The sequence below is a fragment of the Parasteatoda tepidariorum genome, chromosome 10, assembly GCF_982258835.1.
Source record: "Parasteatoda tepidariorum strain Cologne lab strain chromosome 10, Ptep-v5.0, whole genome shotgun sequence".
Taxonomy (NCBI): Eukaryota; Metazoa; Arthropoda; class Arachnida; order Araneae; family Theridiidae; genus Parasteatoda; species Parasteatoda tepidariorum.
Window position 1 is genome coordinate 66,082,937 of NC_141764.1, and position 13,192 is coordinate 66,096,128.

Here is a 13,192-nt window from a genome sequence, read left to right on the forward strand (position 1 = left end):
GGAATGTATTCTTTACTAAGGAATGTATTCTTTACTAAGGAATGTATTCCTTACTAAGGAATGTATTCTTTACTAAGGAATGTATTCTTTACTAAGGAATGTATTCTTTACTAAAGAATGTATTCTTTACTTAAAATAGTATGCTTTACTAAAAATAGTATGCTTTACTAAGGAATGTTTTCTTTATTAAGGAATGTTTTCTTCAGTAAGAAATTATTTACAAAATGTCAAAAAGCCAATTTACCTAGTTTTTTCCTTGAGTTTTAAAATTAAGAGAAACTTGTTCACCAAGCATATAAGGTAATACAAGTTTCGAGCCTTACCTTAAACCATATATTTTTACCTATTTTATTAAATTAGAATAACATATTTGTCAAAATCAAATGTAAATTATGAATGAATACATTGTTCCCAGCAATGGAAAATGTTCTTTACTAAGGAATGTATTCTTTACTAAGGAATATATTCTTTACTAAGGAATATATTCTTTACTAAGGAATATATTCTTTACTAAGGAATGTATTCTTTACTAAGGAATGTATTCTTTACTAAGGCATGTATTTTTTATTAAGGAATGTATTCTAAGGAAAATATTCTTCAGTAAGAAATTCTTTATAAAATGTTAAAAAGACAATTTTTGTTCCTTACCTAATGTTTTTTCATTGGGTTTTATAATTAAGAGAAACTTGTTCACCATGTCATACCAGCCCTTCAATGAAGATTCTTCCATCATTTTAAATTGTTCTAATTTTCTATTGATAGGATGATCAGTGGTCGAAGGCACAGTTGACGCTTCATTTGTCACTGTGTATTTAGTGGAATGAAGGGATGATGAACAGTGAATAATACCAACAAAAAACACTAACAGGCACAATCTATCATACATTTTGACAACTTTTGATCACCCTAAAAAACAAAATATATATGTATGTTAAAATCATACCATTTAAACTAATTTAAATATGTGCATATATATATATATATATTATTCTTTTAAATAGATATTAGTGATTATCTCATTTAAGCACAGCGATGTAGGAGATAGAGATTAATTCTATCTCATTTTTAGAGACACAAGCCAAGCCTTAAAAAAAAAACTCTGTTTAAGTCAGAGTTATAAGGGAGGTTTTAGCCCAAATCTAAAATTATTTAATATGCATAAAACAAAAAATTAACAGTTGTAATACTGTCTTTAGAGATTGTATAAAAGAATATGCCATTAAAAATTTATAGTATCATTTAACAAAAAAAAAAAAGAGAAATTAATTGTGAGTCTTAAAACTGCAATAGTCTGTCTCATGTCTACTGTAAGGAAACTAAACCTTATTGCTCTTAAGTTTTAAAACATTATGTATTTTATTGCATTTCTTTCAATAATGCCTTTTGCATAGCTATCATGATTTCTAAAAAAAATTTACTGCATACTTATTTTCAATACGGAATATATTAAAATGAACTTCCAACTAATTTACAGCTTGCAATGAATTGTTTTTATTTCTTTTTTTAACCCGAAAATTATATTTTATAAAAACAACAAAATTTCTCATAAAGCACCATATACAAAAGAGCAATCATTATATTTATGATATTTTCCTCCTTTTACAGATAGTTCACTTCTTTATTATAGTTTCGAAAAAAATAACAATGTCTTAAAACAATTTTGAAACAACACAGTAGCTTATTATTAAAATATATAAAGCAAATAATCAAAATCAATTCATATGCAAAATCTTAATTCTCAACTGCAAATTAAAAATTACTATATACCTACCTAATGAATATATGTTAATTTGAAATGCTTATCTTTTACTCAAATCATAGAGGCAAGTAATCAAAATAATCTATGAAAAACTTAGTTATCAATAGTAAATAAACTTGTTTTTTAAAAAAAAGTAATCATTTGTTATGATGGAATAAATAAAATAAAAATATTGTACGAAATTACTGACAAATAAAATAGTTATTAATTATTAAAAAATTATTAATTTTTTTAATTAAGTAAATAAGGTAGGGGAAATTTAAATGCAATTACCATAAAAAAATATTAATATTTAAAGGTAGAAGGAATATTTTATAACATAGATAAATCTTTGTTTATCTATGTTATAAAATATTTGTAAGATAACTATATTTCATATATTATAAAAATAATAATAAAGAGTATTAACATTATAATAAATATCGAAATACATAAAAATGTTAATAATTGTTGTATATGCTATAGTTGACATACTATACATTTTATGATCATCATCGATATCTATCTATATAAGTTCTGCATTGATTAGCAAGATTCAAACCATAAGTTAATGGAACTAAGATACAGATATATACTATTTTAAAGAAAACTTAATTTAAAAATTCTAATTATTGTTAGTATATAAATTGTTGACATATAATATATATTTAGTGATTATTATCGAACTCCATCAATATATGACACGCATTAATTAGCAAGATGTAAAAATTAAGTTAATTTAACTTAGATTAAAAATTATTCTAGAAAAACTTTTATTTTAAAAATTCATACACAATAATACAATTTTCAACAAAGAAAAAAAATTAATAGGCTTAATTAAAATATTCTATTCGAATGTTTCTAAAGTAATTAAATTTATAGGTGCTTCCTGTGTATGGTTTCAATTATATCAAAATAATTATGAAAGATTTTCAAGAAGCTCACTTGATACAATATCACTTAAAGATTCCATTCAATAACACAAGCGCGAAACACCCAAACAAGCGAACTTGGCACATTCCTAAAGAACAACAGAGGTGTGCGTAGTTTCGAGCTCAAATGAAAAGTGATTTCATAAACACAAAAAGGATTTCGCGTGTTGGGGTGTCATTATTGAATTCCAAGTACCTATCAAGATTGAACGGTACTTAGTTTTGTTGAGAAAGTAAGAAATTATCTCTAAAAAACCCAGCTGATGCCAGGGACGCGTAACCATGACAGTCACGTGACTGACGTCATAACAAGACGGAGACGAAACAGAAAGGTGAGTGATTCTCTAGATGCGCCAATTCATATCCTTGATCGCCAAATGGTGGGATGCTTTAGAGCCAAACTAAAATGTTTGCTTTTCCTTCGGGCTATCAAGTGATAAGAAAAGGTCAGTTCGGATTTGATGAAAGATTAATAATGGTGGATGGTAAAAAATACTATTGAAAATTAGTTATCGAATAAATAATATTTTTATTTGGAAGTAAAAAATATTTATAACTTTAAAATCGATCTAAATATTTTAAAATAATTCTTCGTTTTTAATTATTATTATTTAAATAAAACTTCACTTTTTAAGCGTGTTTGTATAATTTAAAAAGTATAAGTTCATAAAATTTTCTTAAATAATTCAGCAACTTGGAATTCTTTTTTTTAAATTTTCAACGTTTAATTTAAAAGATAAAATTTTAAACTTTTTTACTAAATGAATAAAAAAAAAATCAGCAAAAATTTACTAAAATTACAAAAAACAAAAGAAAAAAATGATGGGATGAAAAATTAACTTCAAAAAATAAGCAAATAATAAAGTTATGAACGTGAAGTTATAAAAATAAACGGTGTTAAATACTATGTCGGACTAAAATTTAATAGAAATGTGGAACGGAGAAACAAATTAAATAAAAGTATTAAGAGCATTTCGGAATTATAGGACCCATGTTTATTAGCTGAAAAAAATATATAGATCCCGAAAGAAATGATACAAATTATTAGCAAGGAAACTGCAGATTAAAACTGATTTTTTTTTTTTTTTTTTGCATAAATTTTGTAAAATTTCTATCGATATTAAAAAAAATGGTAATAATCATAACATCTATGCATAACAAGTTGATGCATAGATGTCGTCGTTTTTCATTACCTTGTAAAGGTGAAATGTATAATACAAAGTTAGATTCCCTTATTGGAACTTTTCAAACAAATTTAATTAATCTGTTTCAAAGTTCAAACGATCAATTTAAATCAGCTTCATGTTTATTTAATTAGCTTTGTAACAAATTCATTTCCTTCCTAGCATTGAAAATAAGTTTAACTTTTCTTCGCTTACATTAAAAAAAATTTCATCATTTTTAACATAACTGAACTTTATTTGTATAAGCATAACAGTACTACTATTAGTAAAAGAGATTATCACAACAATAAGATGCATACATGGTCGATTTTAATAACCTTATATGAGGCTGAAACGTAAAATACGAACGTTCACCGGTTACAACTTTTCAAACGATTTTAATTAGACTTCTCAATTGTGTTTATTTCACCACGACACAACTAAACGGATTATATATTAAATTTTATGAAAGACCATTGTAAAGTTGAATGCCATAGATGATGCATTAGGTAGCTAACTATTTGGCGACCTTCAAAAATACTTTTAAGACTTTTATCTGATGATTTACTTCAAGGCTTTTCGAACAACCAAAAGCTTCCACCCACTGCTTCAAAGCGATTGAATGAGGAGTTGCCAGATCGTATAATAACACGATTTAAAAAAAAACGATTTTTTCTCCTATTCATCATCGCATCTTCTTATTAAACTAAAAAGCTGAACACAATAGCAAAGAATCAGTATATTAACTTTAAATCTCTTCATGAAATATAAATGAATGAAGCGAACAATGGATACCTGTTTTATAGTGATCATTTATTTAAAAAAAAAAAAAAAATATTGATGCATATGGAAGCAAAAAGTAGAGATTTATTTAATATTTCACAAGTTTTTATTTTCTTTTGTATTTCAATACATCTAAAAAGATAAAGTAACTTGGCGTTACTTCATTTATTTATTAGCCGTGAAAATACAATAATTTATTTTGAATAGTTAACATACAATCAGTATCTGGTTGTTATTCTAAATTTCAATTCAATGCATATGCCATTTACAATGCACAAAAAGAACGCCTAATTTTTTTTAATGATGGGATTTTAGATCTAATAATGATAGGTACCTGCAATCTTGAAATTACCATCCCAATGATTTAGCTAAGGGATCGGACAAAAGTTTTGACCGATTATGAATGAATAATAATTGAATGGTAAAAAATAATGAATGAATTTTTAAATTCATTATTTTTTTATTATACTATAAGGCTAAACCCTCTGTTCGCTCTGCTCACCAGCTTCGTAATTGCTTCTCATTCGTCATTTTTTTTATCATTATTATTATTATTATTGTCCTTTAAAGCTTAAAATTTGCATTTAAACTGGAAAAAGTTATAAACAGTTGGGACTGGGTCGAACCTACTCAAAAGCAGGGAAAACTGCTTTTCCGTGAAAACTAAACAAACATCAATCCCTTTCTCCAAAAAATTTTGTAGCCAATTATGTTGAAGTAAAATATTGACTTAAATCAATCACTATCTTTCAAAGAAAAAGAAAAAACGATACTATTCTAATGCAAGCTTAAGTTTTGTTACCATAACAATTACGCAGGTCACCAGTTACCGACAATACACATAGACGTATCAAATACGGAAATATCACGATCATTAGTGATAATTATTTACGAATACGATAATATCGTGATCATTATCGAAAACATGCCAAAAAGACGATGCTTGAGACAATTACACATAACGATTATTTAATGCGATATAACTATGAGTGTTGTGAAACTTTACTTGGGTATCAAAAATATTGACCAATATAAATTAGCCAAATGAGAAAGATATCGCGATGAATTAAGTGTCTATAATTTTTGGCAATATTAAAATTTTTACTTATCAGTCATGGGGACGTACGGGACACGACTCGAAAAAGCAGTGGTCAACGCATAGTCCCGATAACCCATAAGTATCGGTATTAATGATCTTGTTTACCATAGCAAATAAGCTTATCATCGAGAATATAGTAACCATGATATTGCAACTTTCTGCACGATGCTCTCCATTAAATTGAATTGTTTGATATTACAATATAAATTGTAAAAGAGGAAAAGAAAAACAAAATTCATAAAGAATATCTTTTCATGTTTTCAATAATTAGAAAATTACATTTTAGAGAAATATTATTCAATAGCAACATTCTATGCATTACGCCGATTAAATGTACACCAAACCACAAGAATGGAAAATTTTTCTAAAACCCACCCATGCAAAACCACTCGAACAAAAGTCGAGCAAACATAGAATGTTTTTGAGGTACAGCACAGAGCGGGAAACACTATTGTTAATACAGCAAGCACATATCACGCATTTATAATCAGTAACGGCTATAATAGCAAAAAAAAGTTGGATAATTGAAAGCAATTCATGATTACGCATAAAAAGGGGTTTGAAGGGCGGCAAAAACGGAAAGTATGGGTGCGAATTTTTTTTTTGTTCCATGTTTTTTTAAGTCACATTATAGTCACATCCGTGATTAAACTGGTTTACTGTCGGCCTCTCCCTTCTATGATGTGGATTTATAATAAACAGTAGTAGCAGGCTTGGTTGTATTGGATATTCATCAGATACCGAATACACCCTTTAAATAATGAGATGTCTGTCAACAATGACTTGATAGGAATACAAAGTATAATATAACAATAAATGTATTTCTTAAAATAAAATATTAATTGGAGCAGAAAAAAAAAAGTTCGGAAAAATAATAAAATACATAAAACATCAATCTCTCCATTAAGTATTCAGAATTTAAGAGACAAAAGGATACATATTTTTTAAAAAAATTGCAGTGAAATCGGACAAGAAAAACAAAAAACGGATTTTTTTTTAAATTTATTAATTTTATTGGTATATATATCTTTCAGCATTGTGATATCTTCAGCAAATGTACTAATTGGTTAATTATTTTTTTTCTCCCCACAAGTTACGGCGATTCAGATGGTATTCAAAAAGAAATGTTAATTTCCTAGTAGATATTTGAGTCTAAAAGCTGATCGTGCGCAATCATTGGTTTTGGGCAACGGCTTTAAGCTTGGAAAAAGCTGGACGCCTGAAAAGCTTGGGAAAACGTTATGGGCAAACTATATCATCGAAAAGTAAGTAAAAAAAAAAAGTGAGTAAAAAATAAATTATGAATAATTAAAAACATAATCAAGAAAAAACAAATGGAAACCTAAAACATACTTATTCTAACATATATGTGAAGTTCCACGGACATTGATAGAAGAAAGAAAGAAAAAGAAAGCTATGAAAAATTACTTTTGCATCAGTATATTTGGAGATAACTGAAGAGATAAGAGAATAATGATAACATACTGCTAAATGCAAAACAGGTACTAAAATTACCTGTTATCTTTTAGATTCTTCTCCGAATTACGTTTTTATTTCTATATTGATTACAGAATAAAGAGATCAAAAAATATTGTTGTTTAGTTGCCTAGGCAACTGGATTTTCCACACTCTGATTTAAAGAATAAATTATTTATTCCACACACGAAAAAGCTATCTTGAAACCATACCCAACTACATGGAAAGAAAAAATATGAAAAAGTACTAAAAATGCTGAATAGTTCCTGGCATTAAACGCCTGTTTAATTTAAAACTTAATGTCAGGATAAATTTTATCTCATCTAATATAATATTCTATTTAAAATAAGTTAAAAAAAATCACCATTTCTTTTTATTTAGCTAGCAAATTTATCGTTAATCAATTTCTTTGCCTTAATAAATAAATTAATGTCGATTTAATAAACCTATTAAGTGTAAAGTGCAAGCATTTTTAATACTTGCGCATTTATATAAAAAAAAAAGAATATAATTTCAATCAAAGTGGGGAAAAATATATAAAATTGAAATTTCTAATAAAAAAAAATACCGGGAAAACTTTTTATAATACGTAAAAAAAAATTTTTTAATTAATATTCTTTTTAAGATTCGTTGTATAAATAAATTCAAATAATGCACTTATTCCACTATCGGTTACATTCAAAATAATTATCACTCTAAAAATTGGGGTAAAAAGTAACTTGTATAGGTAAATTTAAACTTTCAAAGGTTTCCTTAATGCACAGAAAACATTTTTAATTATTATTTATTAAATTTATACATAGAAATTGTTCTTAAAAAGTAAAAAGCGGGGGGGGGGAATAATTAAATTATATTTTCATTACATTATGCATTTCAATGCAAAACATGTTCTAAATAATGAAAAATACTATTTATTCTGTCATTCTTATAAGAAAAATAATGACAATAATATATGAATTTTATTTTTATGTGTACATAACTTAATTTTTCTAATTTAATTTTGACCTTTAGAACTATAACCATTTATAAATTCAATGTTTTGTTTTAAATCTCCCCTCTTTACTCCATTTTTAAAAAAAATTGACATGCAATAAAATTATTGTTGTGAATTAATGAGCATTAGATTTGCACAAATAGATTGCTAACAATTATTAAAGAAAAAAATTATCATAGTTTTAATTCCCATTGACTTCAAAGAAAATTTTACTAAAGTAAAACTCAGTTTTCATAAATTTAAAAAAATAATAATAAATAAATAAATCATTAAAATATCGATACATAATGATAATATAAAGATATGGTATCACAGATTAAATGTAGGTAATTACATTTAAATTAGGAATTTTACTCCTTGACGTTAAGTTTCCTTAAAAATTCCTAATTTTTTTAAGTTGGCACTTAAAAAATACCGGTATTAAGTACTTTATTTCAAAAATCAAACTGTTTTTTTAAAAATTATAGCGAAAAATCTAGCCTCAGAGATAAATTTAAAAATAGGGGTGGATTTGAGTTTTATTATTGTAGGACTAACCCTGGGAGAATTTTGTATTTTTCCGCTCAATAATTTTTCCTCCCTTAGTTCAATTAAAAATTACAAGGAAACAAAAGTGAAAAATTACTACATTTAATTCAACACATAGACGGTGACAAAATGAAAAAAAAGTAATAAAATATCACAACAATTTGATTTTTGCAAGCTTATTATTATTATAAAACGAAGCAAAACGGTTTCGTAATTTTCTTTACAAAATTGACACATTTCTTTTTTAAATAAACCGTAAACAAACAGCAACAGACATTCTTTTTTTCAAAAAAACTGCTAAGAAATTGTTTTGCCTAATCTTTATGTAAGGAAATAATTTAGCTGAATTAAACAGAGAAAGAATAAATCATATACAAACAATAAATTAACTTTTTAATTTAGTTTTATTTCATAAGAAAGACAAAGCAATTTAGAAATTTGACTTATAAGAGCAGAAGAGTAGTTTTTATTCAAATGCAAATATTTCCCATTTTCATTCAAATGCGCTATTTTAAATTAGAAAAGAAATTTTCTCTCTCTTTTATCAAAACAAAAATCAGAGCAACTTATTCCCACACGATAACTTTCTTTAAAAATTCGCAAATGTCAAAAGAAGTTGGAAGTAGAAAATATATAAAAGGAAGAAAAAAGAGGGAGGAAAAAAGACGAATACTTTCACAAAACAGTAACGTGCCAAAATAACTTTGAAGCAAACATGCTTTTTTTAACAAATCGCTCACCTTGAAAACGGAAGCTTTAGAAAAAAATATAAATAAGGAAAAAATCGGCCTTGGAAACTCAGGTAAGCATGAAAAAGTCGCATCTTTTAAGTCGCCCAAGGCTTTCGATTTTTTTTCTTTCTCTAATAAAAAAAAAATCCTTACAAAGTATTGCTGCCAAGCATGCAAAAGATAGAAGGTAAGAAAAAAAAAAGATTATAAAAAGCGAAAAAAAAGAGCAGACACTCTTAATGACTTTTGAATTGAGACTAGTAACAACTACGCGCCTCTCTGAGCACGTAACGGGCAATAAGTACTTTACAAATGATAGTCATTTTATAGCATTAAAACTGGATTGTTAGATTACGGTATCGTCTGCTGATGACTCAGCTCACAGCCGCTTCCTATTTTAACCATTATATCATTTGTAAAGGATCACAATTATCCTTATCTCATTGTTCAAATGCAAATTTGCTGAAAAGTAATATAATCTACGACGAAAATAAATCAACATGTTTATAAAAAATAAGCTTGATAAAAAAATGAAACTCTTATTACCTGCATGAAAACTAAAGATAAAAAAGGAATAATTTAATTGCAAACGATCACATGGAAAACAGATCACTATATTTTCCAAACTATTTTTTTTTTTTTTTTTCAGTTTTCATATCAAACGTTTGTTCTTATCAGCATAAATCAATGAACAAAATGTGTTTAATTGTGCAACAAAGCGAATGCAAAAGTTGATTTTAATAAGTTTCATGTAAACACAAGGTAAAACGTTTTTTTTTTAATTAATTAATACACTTGAAATTAGGTTACCAGCACTGAATTATGTACTACTAATTAATCAAAATCGATTTCTGAATAATAAGGAAATAACTTTAAATTACCTTTCGTAAATACAAGCTATGAATACTCCTAAAAAATTTTAACTTAAAATAATGGTAATTAACAAGGCTGCTATTTTTAAAATTAACGTATTGGCAATTTATAAATTAACAATTTTTACAAATGTATTAATATTTGCATTCGAACCTTCACCATACAAACTTGTAAAATAACGGTTTATAACCCAGGAAATACCTTAGTATATATTTTATACAAACACAAAAGTTTAAATTGTAACTTTTTCAATTATATATCATAATGCAGAGAGTCCAAAAAGCATGGAAAGATAAAAATACCTCGAGAAACAAAATTTTGGAACAAAAGTCTAAAAATATAGGTAAGAAATATTTCCAAAAAGATAAATTCAATAACATCAAATCATTTTCAGAATCTATTTCTCAAAAAAATATATTCTTTTTTCACTCTTTAAAGTAAAAAATATACAAGAATTTATTTACCTATGTAATATTAATTAATTAGCAAATAAAATAAGATAAGACCCAGAAATATTTTAATGCCCAATTATTTTACAGTTATTAGCTGCGTGAATTTTGAAGCTCAATTTTAAAGAGTAGAAAATATAATATACATTTAAGATTACGGATGGAAAACTGCAGAAACTTGAAATATCAGCTGATTTTTATCGTATAAAGTAATAAAAACAAAAAATAAATTAACTCAAAATGATTTACGACCCAGATCACATAGTCTGGATTGATAGACTTATCCGATATTAAATCGACCAAGAACTCGACCAAAATCAATTTTGAAAACGCAGCGGTGTAGCGTAAAAATTCTAGAGGAACTGTTCGAACAAGAAAGTTCGATATAACAAGAACAAGTTGAAGATATAAGTTTATAAAAGAAAATGCTTGACTTTTTCGGATTTTTCCAGTTAAGAAAATAAAAATTGTGAAATAATTTTATTTAGACAAGAACTACTTCACTGTTACTTCGATCTTTTATTCTAAAAATGTACACTGCAATATTTTTATTTCTGAATAAATACTTGGAGACAAATTAGAGACAAATATTGATATCGAAAACCAATACTTAGATTGATAAGGTATGAAGAAAATGGTTTTTATTTCATTCTTAATTTCTTTTTGTCAGAAAGGTTTTCTATTTTAATATCTTATAACGAGCCTAATTTCTGATATTATGAAGAAATAAATATTAAAAAAAAAACATAAGTAGAATTATTTTTGGAAATTTCCATTACTCCTAAGAAAAATTTCGTAAACATGTTTCGAGCTTGGCCATGTTCGCCAAGGTTTCGAGCAAGCAAACACACATTTCCACAGAGAAAAAAAAACAAGATCAAAATATGGAAAATTAAGTAAAAATAAAAACTAGAAAAAATTTTGCCAAAAAAGAATTTAAAAACATAAAACAGAATAAGAATTTGAAGTTGGTGATATAGGCTATAATAATGAATAACATTTGGCTATACATAACAAAGATCAAATTTAAATACTTAGCGCGAAAGTGATTAAAACTAAACAGTCATTTTCGAGGGCATCGAGGGCATACGAACGTTGGGTGTGAAAATAATGTTATCTTCATCTGTATTACTGGGGTTTGGTGATTCGTTTTTTGTCCTACTATTGAATTTTATATAATAGATTAGTAAAATTTTATTGTAATAATTTTACTTTTATCTCCGTATACCCCCCTGGGGTGGGTCGGAGTTCAACCTTCTTATAATAGATTAGTAAAATTTGAGGATTAATTAGGAATTCAAGTACTTTTTAGGGATAATTGCGTTTTCGTGATTCGCTTTTTGACCTAGCATTTAAATTTCTATAATAGATTAGTAAAATTTGAGAATTATTTAGGGATTCAAGTACTTTAAAGATCAAGTGTCATTTATTTATGAATTTTTAAAAGTCCGAATCAAATTTTTAAATTATAAAAAATTTTTAAAAAAATAAATCTCCATTTGAAATTTTATTTAATTACGATTAATCTTTCTCATTAAATGAAATAATTTCAGCTACAATCATTTTAACAAGGACTAATTCACAGTCTCCAACATATGAGATTTTTTCGAAATAATTTCTCCAACGGAAGTGAACTAATAAAATGCACTTTTAAAACAAATAGAATTTTTCAAAAACGTTGATCAGGAACTAAAGAACATGGTCAATTGTTGGTCTGACCTTTTCTATATCTATTTAAATTATTTATAAGAAGCGGTGGACTAAATTCTTTTAATTTTAATTTATTAAAATATTAAAACATTACTTTTGTTAACATTGAGAAAATTATTTTCTGAAACTACGGAAACTCCGTAGGGGATTGAAGGTATGTTAATATAACTTGAAATATTCAGAGCAGACGAGGAAAAATATTTTTTAAGTAATACCTTGACTTGACTGTAAAATATTTGTTATAATTTGTCATTCTAATGTGATATTGCTCTTATTCAGTCCAAAACATTTTTGTTTGTATTGTTATTTCATTACTAATTCAGACTTGTAAACCTTCTATTGAACCAGCAGTTCCCAAATAGAGTTCAGCGGAACCCTAAGGTTCCGTTGAAGGGTGGCAGGGGTTCCAAGATTTAGGATTTTTATTTTTAATAGTTAGGAATTTTGAAACCTGTAATCAAATTTATATCTGATTAATTGTCCATTATTTATTTAATATTTTTGTTAATTTTATGAAATTATTTAATTAAAATGCTTGTGAAAAAAGAAAATCGAAATTTTAAAAAAAATTCTAATAACAATACATTGAATGAATAAGGAAAAGGACACTTGTATAAAAAAATTGTGTAAGTATTTCGCATAGAATAAAAAAATAACCAAATTCAACAATGAAGAAATATGACGTCATTCTAACGTTTCTCAACTTTTATTTCGGT

The 13,192-nt window shown here is 26.3% G+C and overlaps 1 protein-coding gene across 8 annotated transcripts in view; it reads right to left on the bottom strand.

Annotated features, from left to right (window-relative positions):
* LOC107447672 (prominin-1-A) overlaps positions 1 to 13,192 on the bottom strand; it is a 106,607-nt gene that overhangs the window by 39,752 nt on the left and 53,663 nt on the right. For 5 of the 8 annotated variants that reach the window (XR_015430004.1, XM_087154191.1, XM_087154194.1 and 2 more), the window contains exon 2: positions 649 to 906. Coding sequence is in view for 6 of the 8 variants with exons in the window: in XM_087154191.1 (XP_087010317.1) it covers positions 649 to 886 (238 nt within the window). In the remaining 2 variants the exon portion in view is untranslated. Of the gene's footprint in view, positions 1 to 648; positions 907 to 2,683; positions 3,017 to 13,192 lie in introns of those variants that run through there. The other 3 variants (XR_015430005.1, XM_087154196.1, XM_087154192.1) reach the window with 2 other exon arrangements.